The sequence below is a fragment of the Wasmannia auropunctata genome, unplaced genomic scaffold (genome assembly GCF_000956235.1).
Source record: "Wasmannia auropunctata unplaced genomic scaffold, wasmannia.A_1.0 LD335998.1, whole genome shotgun sequence".
In the NCBI taxonomy this organism is placed as follows: Eukaryota; Metazoa; Arthropoda; class Insecta; order Hymenoptera; family Formicidae; genus Wasmannia; species Wasmannia auropunctata.
The window spans coordinates 848,860-870,318 of NW_012026892.1; the positions used below are offsets into that span (position 1 = coordinate 848,860).

Below are 21,459 nucleotides of genomic sequence, written 5' to 3' on the forward strand. Positions count from 1 at the left end.
CGCGACGTCGCGGCCTCACAGTCGCGTCGGCGCTCCGTTCGCCAGTCGTCGTCAAACTTGTTCTTCTCCCGGGTCCCTGACGTGCCTTCGTTATCTCACTCGATCATGTGCAAATCATAGTGCGAAATTCGTTATTTGCGGATTCGAAGGATCCTTCGCGAGTGTACGGATTCGCATTGGATCCTGTGGAATTGTATTTGTCGCGACAATCGGGGTCCTTAGCGGTCCCCAGGTCCGCGATGTCTCTGCGCACCGCGGCGGGTCCAAGCCCGACTTGAGGAGACTCGTGAGGAAGACAGACTACCGACCGATTTGTGTCCCAAAAAAATTAATTGCCCTTTGATGAATGTGACATTAATGTCAAAATAATAATAACCGGTTGACTGATTAACACAATATGAGAAAATATTACAAAATACTGTAATAATTAAAATAATAAATAATCGTTAACTGAGAGTCGAGAGAAAGTAGCGACTACCGTTGGTTCGCCAAAGGATCTCGGCAGAATTACAATGTGCGCGCGATGTCGGGGATTTCAGTGACATTTTCGCATTTACTTTTGAGTTGACTCGTACGTCTAGTCGACTGAAAGATCTGATCGGAATAAGAATGCGAGAAAGTGCACTAAATCGATATCTGAACCGAGTGAATTCGTCCAAAGTCGCAAAAAAATTGAAAAGTAGCGAAGATGCGCAAAGAGAAAAGGATTTGCGTGATCGACGAGAGGGATTTCAACAGTGATAAACGCAGCGTAATAATAACGTATGCGGTGCAAGGATATAATCACTGACTTTATCAGCAATTCTGAATCCTGTCTTTGGACTGGACGATCTTGGACTGTGCGTCTGCTCGAGACACCGACTCCGGCATCAAGTCGGACCGCCTCTTCGGAGCACCATATTTGGATTTGATTGTTGCTAAATAGTAATTTCTTCTAATGAATCGGGATTAGATGGATGATTGTGTTAAAATCGATAAGGTGCGCGTATCTCGTAAATATCGAGTGATCTGTGAATATCGAGACGACTCGAGTGAGATCGCTGCAGTGCGAATCGGATGAGACGTGTCGAATGGAGCGACGCTAGAATTTCTCGTAGATCATCGTTATCGTGGATCATCGATGTAGCGCGATGTCAGCCTGGTGGCCTGTCGTGGCGACGGCGCTTTGCTTCTGGATATGCGCTGGTGAGTTTAATGAGGGATTATGCCGGTCGACGAAACATATTTATATGGAATCAAAGATATTGGAACAGATTTATATTATAATATGTTTTGACTAGATTTAAGATATATAATCTGAGCTTGACGTTAATTAATATAATAATAAATAATTAATACAATAATTAATTAATATAATAAATGAAGAATCTATTTTTAAAAAATTCTAGTTTCGGAATATGCAGTAGGTATAAATATTCATGAAATTAATAAAAATAATATGAATCTGAAAGAATTGAAGATCTTTAGAATTTATATTATAGAGTAAAATAATTGTGTGTGTGCAAAATTGAAGATTCAAGAATCCAAGAATTTACCGACATTCCGTAAAACGGAAGGTATGTTATTAGAAGTAGTCTGTGGCTTTCTAAATGAACAGAAAACAATCTATGGCATTTGTGGAATCAAATAATTCTTAAACTATCCCTCTTTACAAAGACAAACGAGTATTTCAGAATAAAAAGATCTAAACTAGTAATAATTCTTTAAAAAATATAATTTCGAAATTGTTAATTCTGCAGTTTTCTTAAGGTAATTTTTAATATCAATATATGCGTTATGTTCTTTTGGAAAGAGATAAGTTAAATATATATAAATATATATATATATATATATATATATATATATATATATAAAAGCTTTCTAATATGTCATGGAGAAAGCCGCATGCATTCGGATCTATGTAAATCTTAGAGCAATCGTTACTCTAATACGTTACTCTAAATACATAAAATATCGCTATTTTGAGATCTAAATATACAACACATTTTTTTATCTAGAAGATAATTTTGCTATTCGTGCAAAGCAGCAAAGATGCAAAATAATGGCGTTACGTTCACTGTAGTAGATCTTGCTTACGCCAACGATTCCTTTCTCTCGAGACTATACTATTATAAGTTGCCTTTGCTATGTAACAAGACACCTTTTGTGCAACAATAGTCTCACAGTCGTTATTATCACAGAGTAATTCATCTCCATTCTAAATTTTCTTTATAAAAAATCTTAGCTAATTATTGATAAAATTTTAAATATTTTTAAATAATCTTTTCATATTCACGACAAAATGATAATTATAATAGCCTAAATTTTTAACAAATAATACAAATAATTCTATTAATTTTTGTAATAATGTCTAAAATTAATTTTTTCATTATTTTCCGTAACAAATGTTTATCTTAAATTGCACTTATAAATAAAGAAATTTAATTTTATGTAGTAAAATATTATAAAATACATATTACATAAAGATTTCAAACTATTAATAATATATATGTGAATGTAATGACAATAAATATTACAATATTCTTTATATGAAAATAATTTTCATTAAGTGTTAAATTAAATTTTTTGTACACATGACAGTTTCATTATAGATAATATCAAGATTATAAAAATCAAGAAATATTCAGTATAGCGTAAAAAACCGATGCAATATTGCTAATATGTTCAAACCGCAACGTCACTATCTATGTCACTATCCATAATCATTCTCGATGTTGAGCGATCGGGATTTAAGCTAGTAGAAAGTCCATAATCTTAAGAAAGTCTCGCGAAGGCCTTCAGAACCGGCCTTTTGTCAGGTCCCTCTTCCTCAGCTCAGATAATTGCCGAAGAAAGCCGGAGAGCAACTGATCGCGCGCGCGGTAACAGTTGCGACACGATTACGAGAATGTGCATTCGAGAGCGGCTGAAGAACGCAACAAGAGCAGAAGGTTGGTAGATGTTTTGCATCTTCACGAACATGCAGTCGTTGAAATAGCTAAAGATTTAATTAGAGTGCGCAAATAGTGCGCAAGCCTCGCAATTACATCTCAATCCTTGGCAATGAATTCCATACGACGAGCTGGATTGCTGTTTCAGCTCGTACCAAAAAAAATAGCATATCTTTCGAAGTTATCCCATAATTAAAGTAACCTCTTATTATCGACATGAGTAATTAGTTTACTCATTGTTAAGTATGTGATAAGTAATATAATAAGTATATTCTCAATTTGAAACTATAACATTTTTCTGTGGCGCAGAATACATCTTGAAATTTTTATTATATTCAAAAAATATACATTTACATATAAAATATTATATTTATTAATATTTTATTTATTCTATTGTTGAGAATCAGCGACAATCCAAATAATCTAAGATAAATAAAATTACAAGATTGTATTCTTCAGTTCAAAATCATGCATAAGTACATATTGCATTTTCTGTCGATTTTGTGCGCATATATCACACTTGACATGATTAATCCTGGAGTAATTAACCACGGCCAGGAAGTATGCGGTTTTGCGAATAATTACAGCTGTTTCGCGACGAGCTGTTCCTTTACGTCAAAAGTATCATTTTCATGATTCAATCATAATATTCATAATTCTTAAAATTTAATATTCTACAAAATTAATAATTTTTTAAATCTATAAATATTATATTTTCTTCTTTTAAGTTTTAATTTTATATTGATTAATTTATATTTTATATTGTTTAGTTCATTTATTAAAATTTACCCCCCCCCCCCTTATATGACAATTCGAAATATTTATATATTATTTAATATATAACATGTTTTAAATATAAATGTTTGAGAGAGACATTAAACTCTGTTTAGATTTCTATTTTTTCTTTTTTGATGTACCGTGTAGGCATACTCTTATTCATTGATGTTGCAGTTCATGATTGCGGATTGTACATGTAATGAATGCAAGCATGAGATTGCTGGATTATCAGAATTTCTCGAACTACGTGGTTTGAATTTTTCGATATCATTTAAAAGTTCAAACAGAGTAGAAGTCGGAATAGCAACAGCTCACGCTACGCATATTGTGCACACGTTGTAGCTACCGGAAAAATAAAAGCGGACAGTATACGCATGCCAGGAATACTCGCGATAGCCTCGTAAACCTTCTTTTTGTGTTCTCGTTAACTGATATACCATACAGTAGTGTCTTGTAAAATCTTCGAACAAAATTATTTCCCGATTAATTTTCCGTTAAAAAGTATATAATAATATATTAAATGAAAGTATAAGTAAATAATTAATTGGAAAGTAATATAAAAATAAAAAATTAATTTTCATTTATTTTACTGTACTTGCCGAGCATTATTACACATTTTCGCGCAACACGTCTTGCATATCGCAATATTAATCAATCTGAAAAAGGGAAATTTATATAGACTAAACTTCCTCGTAAAATACATGAAGAGTTATTGCAGATTATCGTAAGGTAGTAAAACGGTACATGAAGAAGGTCGGAGGAAATGCGCGCAAATGGTGAGAATAAACTTTATTCGCAGCACGGTAAAGCAGTGACACGATCGCAAACTCGCCAGACGCGGGTATTAATACATTGCACCTGGCGGTCGCATAATCGGAACGCACGCATTCGACAAAAACCGGCGGTTAGATCTCACAATGGGAGTCTGCCTTGATTTAACCTTTCTTTTCTCAAAGACAAAGAGTGTGAATATACCCATGTCTAAAGAATTGTTTCAAAAAGTTTCAATAAATGATCTGATTCTGCGTCAAAATGTAATTATTTTCCAAACAAACAAATCGGTATATGGATGTAATTAAGATTATTATTTTACAATAAACAAGGATTTATTAATGTATCTCAAGTAATTGAAGAAATATATATCTGAAAGCAGAATATATTTCTTCAATTTCCAAGATTTCTAAGGAAATTAAGAAAATTCCTAAAATGCAAATTTTAAATGAATTGCCTAAATTGTTTTACTTTCAGATTGAATCAAAAAACAAAAAATATACATAGTTTTTAAAATTTTTCATTGCGTTAAAACATCTCTCTCTCTCTCCTCCCCTCCCTCCCTCTTTCTTTCTTCTTTCTCCTCTCTCTTTCTCTACTGTTATATTTAATTTTTTGCATTTATCAAAATTATTATTTGCTACTTGTTTTATTTTTCAACAAATTAATGCACAGCCAAGATATAACATTTATTTGCACGTAAAAAAATAACTATACAATTTTAAGTTCAAATAAAGTAATTTTTTTTTTTCAAGAAGACGGAAGAAAAGATAAAGAAAGAAGGATCCTATAAATTATCGGTATAAGACGTTCGCAAGAGAATTAACAACGTTCAAGCACAGAGACAGTCGTACAAACCGGGTCACCAGACATCGAGCAAGAACCCATACCTAACCTTCACTGACACCAAGGCTCGTCGACCGTGCTGACGAGGGGGGGACGAAATGCGTTTCCACTGACTCGTAGAATTCCTTGCAATAACGCGGTCTTCGGGCCATCTTCTTCACGCGCACGTCATATCGCGATTTATTAGTCACGATGTGTTTACTTGCATTGCGTGTGTCTGAGCTTCTCTGCAATTCTGGTTTCCGGAGAGAAAACAGGTTTCTTTTACCGAAAAATTCCATTAAGTTTTACAAAGTAAACGCATAAGCTTGAAGAAAAACCTGAATCCAAATAAAGCGTAAACTTATATCTCAAAATTGTAAAAATTATAGAAAATATAATGTAGTAATCAAAATAAAATTTATCCGATCGAAAAAATTAGAATTAAGAAAATTTTTCTTTCAATTTCTTCAAGTTAAAAGAAATTGTTCTTTCAATCTATCTGGTAATTCTCTTTAAGTCACAGTTTTGTCTGTAATTTATAATATAATTTCTCAGTTAATATGACAGCGATGTTGTTTTGATTCTCACGACAGAATCTTGTATATACACATATAAACATAATAAAATTCTTTTAGTAAATTTCGACTTAACCGTAAGAAGTAAGCTCATGAGCAAGGCGGATGCAAATGCGGGGAATACATGTTATTACGACGCGGCCATAATATCGTTTATGCGGGCATTCTTCTCACCAGACAAGAATCGCAACCAGTTCTAGACAACTCTTCGGCAGTTTTGCAGGCTATTTATTACGTCCGTTTGTTGTCGTTAATGCGCTTTTCCCGACATAACATTAAGCAGAAATTGCCTGTGTCAATATAAAACGATGACTATTATAAACGGTAATTTTCCATTGTTGTTGCAGTTGTCTACGATAAAAAATTTGAAGGATATATCAATAATCGTGCGTAATCAACTTCTTTTCCGATTAAATCTTCCAAACAATTTAGTATTGATATTTTAGTAATAGTATAAGTTATTAGTTGTATCGAATATTATGAATCAAATTCTTGCTAAAGAAAAGTCAATTTTAAATTTATAACAAAATTGATAAATTCTGCTGTTAAGATTTTTATTTACCTATTCAAAGTATGCAATATTCATCTATAAAAAATCGTGAAACATTGAAATTAAAATATTTCTTGAAATCCATGCCACAGAAGAATGTTCATTATCTCTTTTTATAAGAATTTTAATAGAAACTAGCATATTATTATTAATATGCTAGTTTCATATTAAATCTGGAAATGATTATTTGATATCATGTAATGTGATTACATACTTAATTTGTATAGATCTTATTGTTGATAATAACATAAGATTTTGCATAACTCATTAGCTGCTATTTTTAGCCTGAATTCAATTATCGCGATTAAATGCATGTAACCTCATAAAATTCCTGATATTTTATTAATCCTTACAACGATTAACATGCTTTAAATAGGACAGATTAATATTTTACGGGTTTACTTAATATAATCTAAATGAATAAATGTTATCTTTCAACATTAACCATTTTTATGATACTTATCAACATAGGACTTTAGATAAATATGCACGGAAAGAACGATTTTGTTGAAAGGTCTAAAAATTTTGCTAAATATAGATCTGAAAATAATTTTTTGTTGAATCATCAAATTAATTTGTTGGAATGTTAAAACTGATAAGCATTGCTGTAAAACGTTTTGATATTCTAGCAATCATTTTGACTTTCGCACAAAATTATTTTGATTATTGAACAAAAATTATTTTCAGATCTGGATTCAGCAAAATTGTTCTTTCCGTGTGTCCCTAATTAGTTTAAATTTCCTGTGTACCTTTACCATGTTCTGAGAATCAAGATTCGGTGCGAGAAGATTAATACCCTTCATCTCCGGCCAGAGACTTATTTCTTTGCTAACAATAAGATCAAAGGACATTCTATCTCTTACTTCACGGGAAATCCCCGGAGGAGGATCTCGCGCCTTCTCGAGAGTGTTACGTAAAGATCGTTAAAACACGATCGCGTTTCGCTCGCTCGGTTCGATTTTTCAAGTCTCGAAAGCGTCGCCATGCATGAAAGTGAAGCGTCACGCCGGGGAATATTTAAGGACCGACGATGATCTCACCAGGTGAAGTGAAAGTTCTCCGGTTCGCTTCGTTTCGGCTCTCAGTTCACCACGGCCGAGATGGCGGAAACAAAAAAGTATACCATCTCTTTCGGGCACCTAGGCCCGACACAGAATGATTGTAATTGTTTCCGACAGAAAACGTAAGCGTAAATCGTAATCGTAGGTCAATTCACGATGATTTTACGTAAATCTATGTCGTACCAATCGTCTCTGACGTTAATGATACGACATACGTTTACGTAAAATCAGTGTGCATTGACCTACGACTATCCATTTACGTTTACGAGCTCTGTCGGAACAGTTACGATAATCTTTCAGCTCAGGCCTATAATACCCGGAAATACGCGCGCACCAATGACGTCACGGCTTTAGCTGGACCCATGTACTTTTCAGTTTTTTTGTTTTTAGTCAACAGTCTGCACTCTGATTATTTGCAAAAATTGACCATCAAATACAGAAATTTGTTTATTTAATTTTTCTACATTTAATAATAAATATACATTCTTTTAAAAATATATTTGCAATTTTTATTTTTATATTTTCGTGATATGATATCAAAATCCATACGGACTAATCATAGAAACGGTAAATAAAAATAATCATTAAAATAGTTTTTAAAAGTAAACTCATAAACTGATCTCAGAAATTCTGCGAGGCCGACTTGGGAGCATTTGAGGTATTCGAAAGGCGAAGAGGTGATCGCGTCTGGTTAACGAGAAAACATCGTCGACTCGAAAGCTCCGCAATCTACCGCGACGGAAATCGAGTGGTTCACTTTCAGATCCTGTTGCACGTCTCGCGTTACTTTATAGCTGCACCATTCCCCATGAGTCACACGAAAATTGCACTTGCCGCGATTGCACACTCTCTACACTTTGGAAATCCTTCTACCGTCTACGAGACACCCGGGAACATTTTATCGTCTCTTTAATTTAATTTCAACGAAATAATCATCTTCGCGCTTTCCTTACAATTATCAATTCAATTCGCCATCGAAATCAAGATCACAAACTAGGAAGTTTCCAGATCTCCACGATTACAATACCTTAATTCTTTGCTCTGGTAATTAAAATAGTATAGTTACCATCTATAATAACGTTAAATTAATCATAAATGTTTCGTTTTGCTTAAATTAATAACTGTTGAATTGTTTCATATTACTAAATCCATTAATCATCCTATACGTCTTCGGATTCCCATGTAAATTATATATGAAGATATCCGAAAGGATACGTCGATGTGTAATGGGGCGGCGATTTGCTGGCGATGTATAGGCGCTAAATTATTGTGAGTCGGTGCTGATTAACGATGGCAAATAATTACGAGGGAGCCCATCCACCAGTTCAGTTAGTTTGCTATCGACGATCGGCCGATCAATTTCCGGGCCCCAGCCGTTTCCGATATACACCTGTCTGTGTCGAAGCGAGAGCTCTCGCGAGAGAAACGAGCTCGACGCATAAATCACGGGGGCCGGACTTTCTAGCCATTAGCGACAGCTCTAGCGATGAGCGCTACCGCCTGCCTAGAGCCATCAGCAACATGCTCGATGGCCTATTCGTCTTGAAGAGCGAGCTTTAGCACTTTGCGGTTTAACTTAAATGCTCATAACGTCGACAAGATTTTTTCAGGTATCCTTTGATTTATTGGAAAGCCATTGGAAATCCTAATACAGAACGCTTCAATACCGATATACAAACCACATCATAAAATGCGCTAAAAATAATCATACGAAATACGACTAAAATAAAATATTTTTAATAAAATTAAATTTCTTAAATTTCACATACTTAAAAAAATTTCCTGAAAGAAGAGATTAATGGTACTCCGTTAATGACACAAATAACCTAATTATAATATGGATTATATGAAAAATCATAAAATATGAGAAATAATTTTCATTGTATTATAAAAAGAAAGTTGATGTCAGTAGATAAATAAAATAGCTATAAGCTATTCACTTGAAATAAATTTTACTTTTGGAGACAAAGAAAAAGAAAAGAAGAATTCTTGTTAATCATTAAAGTATGCCACATGCAAAAAGAGCGAGTTAAATAATAAAAAAACATCACATGCGGAAGGGGGACACTTTCCGTTCTGTTTTACGTGGTAATTATATTGAATCGGTCTCAAGGATTATTGTGAAAGGATTGAAATACCGTCTGCCTACTCTCATTTACCTGCTTGCCTTTTCAGAAGCCTCTCACCCTGAGATGACAACGCACTTTTCGCTAACTTCGACTAACTGTAACTCTTCCTGCAAGATTACGTGTAATTTAATTTTTTCGTGGTTAAAATGATCGCCCTTGCGGAAATAAAATATTTTTTACTCTGCCTTACACAAAGAATAATTATATCGAGCAGCTCTCAAGGATCATTGTGAAAGGAGATTGAAATTCTACCTGGCTGTCTCTTTCCTGAGATTCTGTCACCTTGATGGCAGCGAATTTTATCGCATTAACGGCACGCTGAATCAATAAAGGCAGCGAATTTTTTCCTTCCTTTAGTGCCGGGTTTTTCTTCACGTCAAAAAACGTTACGCTTATCGAAAGATGAATATCTTTTATCTATTAAAAAAAAAAAGAAAATTGTGAAAGGAGCATTGTGAAAGGATCGAAATTGCTCATCTGCCTCTTTCATCATACTCTCACCCCGATGATAATCGAGTTTCTCTCAAAAGTAATTAACAAATCGGGGCAGTTTAACTGCGAGTTTTCATCCGGAATTTTAAATGAATCAGATTTTCATGCTACTCGCCCGCATAAAGTAGTTTTACCCAAGAATTGATGTTCTATTTACTTCGAGTTTTCCTCCTCCCGCAATGAGTGAAATCTTCTTTAAATACATAGTAAACAATGAATTATTCTTTTTATCTTTAAAACTTAACATATCTGTGCAATTAAAATCGTCTAACAGCAAGATACTTTCCATCCCGTTTTCCTCGAGGTGATTTTATCAGGATAGTCGACCAAGGATTATACTGTGAAAGGCCTGAGAGAGAGAGAGAGAGAGAGAGACTCCACCTGCCTCTTTCGAAAGCCCCTCCGCGGGGAGAAACAGCGGAGTTTCCTTTAACCGGTCATCCACAAAGTAGGGCGACCTGCCGGCGGTGACTCCGGCGAGCAGCAAGATTTCAATGTCCGAAGGACAGCGAGCGCGGTAATGATAATCCGTTGGCTGCGCCAACAATCGTTATAGTTGCAAATTGACGGTACACCGTGGCTTTCAATTATCTGAAGAATATGAGGCCGGGGTGATCACGCAAGTGCTTGTCGCAAGCAATATTCTTCGGTGTGATTCGAAAACACCGAAAAACATCGTTCTAACAAAAGGATGGAAAATACAGAAGCAGCCTGCGGCGCTTATCGTATCATTATCTTATCACAATAGTCTTATCATTAGATAAAACGTTCCCTAAACAGACGTGATTCTCTCGCTAAACGTACCAACACACAGTTACACGAAAACAAACACACACACACAATCATTCGATCGCACTTTCATCGTCCCACTTTCTCCGTGTTGTTCGGGACGCATCGCCGGACTGACCATGCTCTTCTCACGAGAGAACCTTTTGCACCTCCTCGGCACCTCCTATCTTGATTCCTCCGTCGTCGGCACGGCGATATTGAGGATAGAAAATGCGCGTGGACGAAATCCGAGAAAGTCCAGGGATTGCATCCGAGTCTCTTTTACGTTAGACACGTCACTGTATCCGGAGGATAACGATTCGAAAGGAAACTCGTTGCCGGCCAATTTGGGAAAGTCCCAACCGCAATGGCGATCGACTTTATACGATCGGCGTTCACTCGTTGCACTGGAATGCCCTTTAATTCTGAATATGTACATTTTATTTCTTTAAATAATTTTATAGATTATTTCATAATTACCAATCTGTACTAATAGATTCTTTAAATAATTTGGAGCAGATTTTAGAATCGATTGTTTACCGTAATGATGATCTCTAAAATCTTAAGTTAAAACTCTGTCGAAGTAAAGTTTACGTAAAACGCACTGAATAATATAAAAAAATCATACTATTATTAATAAAAATTAACATTAAAATCAACAATGAATTTATTAGAAAAATTAAAAATAACAATCAAAGCCATTGAAATTGAAGTTAATATGGAATAAAATAAAGCAATATTTTATTGAAGCTACAAATTGTTCTCTAAAGCTTATTAATTTTTATTTATACTGTTGCTGTGTTTCTATTTTATTAATCGACAAGTCATTAACACTGCGTGCTCGAACAAATGAGGGAAAAAGGAAAAAAAAGCAACGTTGTCTCACGGAGTCATTCATCCTGCGACAATATAACCATGGTTTACGGTACCGCTCGACGTTATCTCGTTAATGCTTATTCGCGAGAGTTCGGTATTCGCGCGGAATTTTTATTTTTACTGGATCGTGATGCGCCGATTGACACTGATACGAATGCGCGATGCCGATTATGGCGAGAGTGCCGCTACATTACAATGCGGCTGCTGTCTTCGCTTCGAGTAGCGTCTCCAATGCGCGGCGCGCGTTATAGCGGTATTGAAGTCACTGCACCGTGAGAATACAGTTACTGCGCTATATTCTCATGAATAATCGCTACGATTACGACGAAGGGTGAGAAGAGAGCGCGAAGTAAAACCGCTACCATTATGAGGATCGTCACGCTTACGTCGCTCTCCGTGAAAACACTTCGCCGCGTCTTCCCGATAGAAGCTCATTGACTTAAGAACGATTGTTAGATCAAAAACAGCAATCTGTTTCCTCACGACGAACCGCGGGATACATCGTAAAGCAAAGATAAACGTCTCTAAATCACGCCATGAATAATTTTAATGACGACGGATTCCGCCGAATCTTATTTAACTTCTCGCTTCAAGAAGAAACTCTATCAAGTTCTCATTGGTTTTTCTCATTTTAATTTTCCTCCTTTTTATGTGTCGCAAATAAAAAAAATCTAATCTTATTTTTTTATAAGATGTTTCAAGATGTCGGATGTCAGAAAGGTTAAATGGCATAACGATAATGTGCAAATAACATGTAATTTACGTTTATGTGCCGCGAATAAAATCTAATCTTATTTTTTTATAAAATATTTCAAGATGTCGGATATCACCGAAAAGTTGAATGGCATAACGTAAATAACATGTAATTCATGTTCGCGAAAAGGAAGCGAGCACGCAAACGGAACGGAGAAGCGCGTGTGAATTAAATTCGATATTCGCGAGGAGAGTTCGTTATCACTGCTCGCTGCCGAAGCCGAAGCAAATCTGAATTTTGCAAATCGCGAATGAGCACGCTCGCGCGATGTGTACTTTCTATTTCTAGTATATACGCGCGCCTTTCGCGCCATATCAGATCGGCCGGCCGGTATCATAACGCTCTTCGTGCGACCGCTCGTCGTGACTTTCTATTCCGAGCATGACTCCGCCGGGCCGATCATACTTAATAAGCGAGGCCGAGGATCGTCGGTATGTGATTACCGCGAAAATCGTGGCACGATTATATCGTCCCGCGGAGACGCGCAGTCAGGTGTAGAACGCCGCCGAGGTCCAGTTATTCGCTTTTCTTGCACGAGAAGCTATATAGCTTCATAGAAATGGTACAAGCAACGCGGGAATCAGCAATTATGCGATGAGAACAATACGAGAAATTACACGTCTCGAAAAGAAATTCTTTAACAAACGTCTGCAATAATCGCTCTCCGTACCTCAATTTCCTTTCCTCCACCTTTTTTTAATCTTCCTTCTTGAGAAGAAATTTCTTTGTAACTTCCTCTTTCCTGTATTTCGGCGCAATTACATAAATAACGAAAAAGAACATGTTGTAACAATGGGATAACACGAGACAGATTACAGAATTCTAAAGAGATTTATGCGTAAAACGGGAGGTTGTGTATAAGGTACAATCGAAAAATGCGCGAAACGAAAACTCGTGGAGGGTCACAGTCTACTTGGCGATATGAACTCGAAAACCAGGAAGGAATGCATATCAAGGCCGATCTCTCGGTGCGCGCGCACTTCCACCCACTGTTCTCTCTCATTATCTCGTTCGGTAAACCCGGGGCTAATTAGAACTCGAGCGTAAAACAGCGAGCTCGTCGCTCGCGCTCAAAACACGCTCGCGGTCGCGAGGAATCGAAGCCGATTTGAACGGGATTTCAGTCGCGTTGTCAACCTTCCGTGACGAAGAGTCATTAATTCCCGGCGGACTGAAATTCTAATGCCATAAATATATATATGTACTTCAATCGGGAATTCCAACTATCGCAAATATTTAAACGAAGAACTTCGACAATTTGAGAGACGAAACATTTTTAGATATGGATTATTTTTGAATATGATATTTATAAAAATATGTACAAAAAAATTATGTATAAAATCAAAGAAGGACAATAGAGTGAAAAAAAATGAAAGAGATAAAAAGGCAATCTTAACAATTCAAAAGCATAGGATTCGAAATTCTTGGATCTATATAAAATTTCAAGATCAGATTTTCAACTTTTTAATTTCTCAAGAAATGTTCGACTTGTAGAGTTCTAAAATATCAAAGCACGTAGAAACATTTAAAAGTTCTACAAATTATTAGACAAATTATTTTACTTATTTAGGGAGCCAATTGAGCGATAATACACCGCCCGTAATATGGCTCGATCGGAACTGGAGGCTTGCGGAGACCTATCCAGTGGGAAACGTCATAACCAGAGTTAGCGCCACGGACAGCGAGCAGGACAAGTTGACTTACGGTCTCGAACCACACGTGGATTACAACGGGAATAAACCTCAGCCGCCCCGGCCATTACCCTTCTCCATCGACAACACGACCGGCATAATTTTTCTCAATGAAACTCTCAAAGGAAGAGTGAGTACTTTCGTCAATTGTCAAAATCTTTCATTTTAGATAAAACTTTTAGCGTTTCAAATAATTTAAAATAATTATGACGAAAATATGACAAGCAAGAGTGATGTTCACAATTAGTTGTGATATAATTTAAAGTATATTTAACTCTTGGCTGTAAAAATAATTTATTAATTAAATTACCCACATTTTGGTATTAATTGGCCTAAATGTGTACCAATTATTTGATATTTCATGTTTATGATTCATTTGACAATATGGAATATTACGAAGAAAGAATGTAATATGTCTTCGATGTTGGACGACGCACAGCGCGTCTACATATACGGCATTCGCGAATGCACTAATGTCAAGGCTCTTGAATTACGATTTTTGTTCATTCTTCTTCTCAGGGAGGCCAGGACCTGTTACTCTACGTGACTGTTTCTGACGGAAAGGTCACAGCGAAGACTGAGGTTTTCGTCAACATCCAGAACACATCGGCACCGAATCGGGGAAAGCCAAGGTGCGTAGTCACATACACACACATATACACGTGTTGACATTTTTAATAGGTCGATGCGATTTATCGTATGTATTAAAAAAAAGAAAATAAACACGATGCAGAACGTAAAAGCCGAATTCCAAAGACAGTGGAGTATGCATAGAAATATTCCAGAGTTATCGTTTAATTTGCATTAATTAATTTGCGCTGAGAGTTAAATTTCTAAAATATTTCGAATTTTTTTAGATAAATAAACATTATTTTAATATAAAATACATAAAAAATACAACTTCTAAATCTAAACATGCTGCTACTTTTAAGCTCTAAAAAAAATTAATAATTGACATGTCAATTTTACCTAAAGTAAATGATTTATGGATGTCGGTCAAATGGTAATTCTGAAATGTGATTTGATAATATGCAAGATCCCAACTTATGATGTTTTTAGTATATGCTGTATTTTTATTGCATCATTTTCAAGTAATTATTATTGTGTCGTATATTTAGAATATTTAATTAAATATTTAATTAAATTCTGTTATTTATATTTATTAGTATGGAACTTCTCAATTTAAACAAAAATCTTTCATATTTAAAATTAATAAATTATTTCCTCAAAGAATAAAATTTATTGTAGTAATTAAACTTATTCTAATTATAATTTATTTTAATTTGTTACAAATTTATTCTCTCATTATATTTATGAAAAGATTTATATGATTATTATTTCGGTAAAAAATGTATTAAATTGAACGAGCTTACAAACTGGTATTTTTCCTATAAATAGCAAGGTATAGGCACGTGACCTTAAGGAGACTCAGCGGTGATCTGTTCTATTATTCATGCTCCACTTCGTTAACGATACGGCTTGAATAAAAATTGCATTGTAAAGAAATAATGTTTCTTATGTAAAAACATCAGAATATCAATTCAATAGACCATTCAGTCAATGAAATATATATAATATTTCTGTGTCTGGAAAAAATTTATATCAATATATAAATATAATTATTTTTTTTTTATTAAACTTGACAAGTACATAATTACACTACTAAATTATAGAGCGCTATTTTTCTATTTGAAATCTATTTGGAACAAATTTCATTAGCGCGCACGTATACACGCATCCAATCATAGATTTTTCTGAAAAAAGAAAGAAAGAATTTTAAAGAATTCTCCCTGACTTTTGAATCTTTCTGGCAGGATACCGTATCCAAGTCAATCCGGTGGCCGGATACGACCGCCGTTTCTCGGTCTGCCAAATCTGCAGACCTTCCCATCGCCTTTACCACCTTTGCCGCCGAAACAGTATCATCCCGAAACCACGAAACTTGAACTGGAGAGAATAAAACCTAAGGACTCCGACAACAGCGTCAGCGGCAGTGCCGCCAGTACCGTCAGTACTGTCACGGAAGAAAGCGTCCACATAAATGAGGTGGAGGGTCCTGCGTTAAGTTCGAAGGTTGCACCCTCCGCCGAGCAGCCGTCGCAGGATATTGCGATGACACTGGTACCGGTGGCGGCTGGATGCGCCCTCGTTGTGGGTCTTGGAATGGGCGTTTATTCCCTGAGGAACAGACTTTGCGGCAGTCGCAAATCCAAGGCGGACACGGTAACTCGAAATAAGATTTATTACAAAAAAAGAAGATATAATTTTTATCTTGAAATAAAGATATTTTGATTCTCGCACAAATTACTTCAAACCAAATAAAGCGAGATATTTAAGCTAGAATGTCATTTTTAGAAGGAACAAGCGTCAGTCAGCGTTTCTAATCTATCCGACGATCCCTCTCTCGTCCTGAAGAGATGGCGAGGTCCAAAGGCTCAGAACAATCGTTACCAGCCGTGGGACAAAGAATTCCAAGCAGGCATTCAGAGTAAGCAGGAGGATAAATGGGAATTTCCCAGGCATAGATTGAAGGTATGATCATTAACTCTTGATCGATATACTCGATTAATTAATCACAAAGCTGGTAATTAAGCCTTCAGTATTGCTACCTTGTTAAAATTGTCAAACGGCTAACAATACAAGTAACGTTAACTAACCAATTAAATTTAATTATTTCATAAATTCATAAATGTATTAAATAAAATAAATTTCATTTATAACCCCACGTAATTATCTAACTAATTAAATAAACAATTCCTTTATAATTAAATAGTTAATTATCATTATTAGGTCTTCAACATCCTCGGCGAAGGTTGTTTCGGCCAGGTGTGGAAATGCGAGGCTCTAGATATCGATGGCAAATCCGGGCCCACGATTGTGGCGGTGAAGACTCTGAAAGAGAATGCCACCGAGCGAGAACGATTGGATCTCGCGCAGGAGCTACGCGTCATGAAGAATCTGGATCCTCATCCCAACGTAGTGCGGCTTCTAGGATGCTGCACCGAACGGGAACCCATGTTCGTCATTTTGGAGTACGTGAGCGGCGGCAAGCTGCAGAGTTTCCTCAGGGCCTCCAGAGAGGAGAGGAATCACGGAAGAGCAGGACTGACCTCCAGAGATCTTACTGGATTCGTGTATCAAGTAAGTGATCGAGTTGTAAATCTTCAACTAGAATCTCTATCTAAAGCCAGCTGATTAAATAAACTCGAATTTATTTGTAGATCGCCAAAGGTATGGAATATCTGGCGTCAAAGGGTATCATCCACAGGGACTTAGCCGCTAGGAACATCCTGATCGACGAGAACCGCGCGTGCAAAGTGGCGGACTTCGGCTTCGCCAGGGACGTAGCGGCAAATCAGATTTACGAGAGGAAATCCGAGGGTAGATTACCGATTAGGTGGATGGCACCTGAAAGTTTGTATGATAACATATTCTCCGTTAAGTCGGATATTTGGAGCTTCGGCGTCCTAATCTGGGAGATCGTAACATTAGGATCAACACCGTATCCTGGACTCGCTGCCGCAGAGGTATGAATATCAATATATAATATAATCTTCATAATCAATTTTGTTAATTTAATTGGCTTGTTAGTTGAATTTTTATTTTGTTCTGAATTAGTCAATTTAATTTAATTCAAAACAATGCGATTGTAAACAACATGTGAAAATTTCTAAATCTAGATTTTACCATATGTTACATAGATTTAAATTGATTAAATTAAAAATAAATTCATAAAATATATTAAGTTGAATTTAAAATAAAGTAAAAATATTAGATCAATAATTAAATTAATAAAATTAAAGATAAGTTAAACCAAATTAAATTAGAAAAATTAAATCAATTAAAAAATAATTGCACGACAAATGATTCATTTTGTATATTACATGGCAATACTTTTCCAGGTAATGCGAAAGATCAAAGAGGGCTGCAGATTGGACAGACCTGAGCACTGTAAAAGAGAGCTCTACAATATTATGTACTACTGCTGGGACAAGGATCCGGCATGCAGGCCGTCCTTCGCCGAGCTCGTGGGTCTGACCGAAGGTCTGCTGCTTGACGAGACGGATTACATTGAGCTCGACAGGTTTCCGGATCACTCGTATTACAATGTGCTCAATCTCAGCGGAGAAAAACTATAAAACTCACGTGATGATCGTTGTGTCACTCGATTTTCGCATAGATAAGCTGCCACACTGTTTCCGCAATAACATTAGAATTTAATTGGATTATATTTTCGCTACATGATGAATTATGTGGGAAGATCTTTTAGACTAAATTATCGAGCCGACAATTTTTCTGCCCTTTTAGCCGAAAAGTGGATTATTAAATAATATGACTGGTCGAAAAGTAATCTTGCATTTAACATTGCATTTTGCAGTAATGCATGTTTAACAAGTTCGCTCGGGAACGATTTGAGCTGCTGTAATTCGTCTGCTCCTCACGGCATAAGACTGTTCGATTCGTTCTGTTAAATACTCACATGTGTACGTGTTAAATATTCACGTGTGTGCGTGCATGTGATAGATACACGATTTGTAACTAAGAACGGAAAACACGATTACATTAAAACGCGCGGTGTCACACTTACAAATCGAAGAAAAGTATTCCTAATACTTTAGTCGCTTATTCATGTCTAGACATGAGCCTGTATATATGTACTGATCTAAACATTGTTGTAAGTTATTGTACAATTGTGTGTTGTAAGAATAAATAAATCTATATACGTCATACACGTTCAGCAATATATATATGTTTCCTATTATATATTCCATATGATTGAGGATTAAAGAAACAACCTGTCGGAAATATCCGTGAGTACATAGTTAAATATGCGCGTTTTGTGTACATAGAGACGCCGGTAAATGAATTCCATTTAAAACGCGGGTACGTCTCTCCACTCTCAGGCTTCTCTCTAGTCTAGTGAAACCTGTCCACTGGCTCCTCTATGTGGATAAAGCGTGTACGTTAAACTACGTAGCCATGTTTCCAACGGGTAACATGTAGTATCTACGGTCTTCACTTTTATCCTACAGCGCTTTGAGGCCAAAATGATTTCCTCTAAGAAATAAAAATTAAAGAATAAAATGTACTCGTTATATAGAATACCTGTTATAATCTTGAAATATTTAACGCTTTATACAATATTTTTTTATAAATATTTATATAAGACAATGATGCCTGATGCTCTTTCCTTTTTTTTTATATGTCCTTTCTAATGAAAAAATTATTTTTAGAGTTCTTCATATAATTTTTTAGAATTTCCATATAAATGTCAAAATTATTCACAAGATCTATATAATTATAACTTCAAAAAAAAATTTCGTAGATTTTTTTACATAAATTGGAACACTTTTCAAAAATGCTAAGAAAGTTTACATCTTTTTTTAGAATTCTTTATAATGTAAATTTTGAAGTATTCTAAAATTTTTTATTCCATATAACGTCCAAAGAAAATTTATAAAATTTCAAGAAGTTCAAAGTATTTTTCAAAAATCTTCATAAATTAAAAATTTGAAAAATTCTTAAAAATATTATGAGAATTTTTTTACCAGAGCTTTCATATATGTATATTTTATACAATTGTATAATCAACTAAATGCAACAATCACGCGAAACTTTGAATAGCATATTAATGTGAAACACTTTATTATTATATTTTATATACGTTGCTCGAAAGATAATTTTACAGTTTTATTTTTTGACATATCTTTTGCTATTTCACTTTTATCAGATTCTTATTTATCGTTAGGATTAAATATGGCATAACTAATGACATAACATCCAAAATATTTATTGAAAATTTTATATCAATAATTAATAATGTTACTAAATACTTCTTAATTACTTCCGATTCCCGAAGTCAAAGGTCCCATCAATATTTAACATTAATCTAAAATCAATGGTCTTTAATAATATCTCGTCGGTATATATATTTACATATGGTACAAATGCTGCAGAAGAGAGTGAAACAGAACTGCAAAGTTGGTGAATACAGCGATAGAGGGTACTGCAATGCTTTTTGTTTAACAAAGACAATTTATTGTCGTCTTATCTATGTCATGCATAAGAGTACATATACGTACTGCATACACGGCAATGAACTGTTTATACAAATACGATGCAAATCGCTGCAAAGATTAGAAGAAACAGAGAGAAAGAGTCACACAGTCCTTGTCTTTCTTCAATTGCTTTCATATCGCATGAAGCATGATAGCGATCATTGTCAAGTATTTTTCCATAAAATACTATGAAGATCTTACAATTAGATAACGGTGACACATTGAGCAATAGCACCAGACTGAGTAACTCGCAGTTTGTAATTCGCTACTTATATATGAGATTCGTGAATAGTTCAAATAGGAAATTCGATTAGTTCGAATAGTTTTCGTCGAGCTCGCATTTGTTATTCATGCTAATTCGCCAGCTGAGCGATTTTGTGACAAATTAAATCAAAGGGCGCGAATTAATCAAATTATGTTGATTCATTGCAGAACTACACCACGCAATTATACTGAATCATGAATTGCAAATAATGTGTAGAGAATTCATTATACTAGTAACTAGACAAATGACGAATTTCTGCAAATCGATTGCAAATTATGAATTACAAATCACGAAATGTTTGATGCTAACTTGGCATTCGCTATTCTTAAATTTGACGCTTAATTATGGACATATCATAGATGAATACAAATTATAAGTTAAAAATTATGTATATATTTTATCATCGTATAAATAATAATTACAAAATAACCATTATTGAAATGATAAAATATACAATCGGCAAAATAGTGCCTGGCAAGTCATCTCGATGTCTTATTTATTCCAAAGTTACGCAATTTAGCCATCCTTCTTTTCTCGCGAGTTTTCGTAAAATCTCTGACGCGCCTTCCGGAAGTCGCGTAAGTTACATCGTTCTAAGACGCGTCTAACACGACGAAGGAAGTAAGAGGACACGCGTGGCGCGTGTGTGCGCGATGCACGTGCGTTCCCGCGCGTGCATGAGTATATACGGCGAGAGAGAAGAGAGGATGAATAACGAGAAAAGAGAGAACGAGAAGGAGAGATAAATAAAGAGAGTAAGATGGGGAAGAAAAGGAAGAAAGAAATGCACAGACTCTGGCTGGAGTCCGCCAGAGGAATATTCAGTGCAACGTATAAAAGCCCGTTATGCACGGCGACCAGTGTGGTTGCACACGTGCACGCGTGTGCATTAGTGTACGGCGCACGCTATAAATAGACGTAGCAGACCGCAGA

General features: G+C 35.5%; 1 protein-coding gene across 1 annotated transcript; it reads left to right on the forward strand.

Annotated features, from left to right (window-relative positions):
* The first annotated feature begins 15 nt into the window (after positions 1-15).
* Positions 16-18,934, forward strand: LOC105453571 (tyrosine kinase receptor Cad96Ca). The gene is made up of 8 exons (XM_011695640.1): positions 16-1,185; positions 14,082-14,332; positions 14,722-14,834; positions 16,017-16,425; positions 16,558-16,734; positions 16,993-17,343; positions 17,424-17,729; positions 18,105-18,934. Exons 1-8 carry the CDS (start codon positions 1,131-1,133, stop codon positions 18,339-18,341), a joined length of 1,899 nt encoding a protein of 632 aa, XP_011693942.1. The 5' UTR covers positions 16-1,130; the 3' UTR covers positions 18,342-18,934.
* The last annotated feature ends 2,525 nt before the right edge of the window (positions 18,935-21,459 follow it).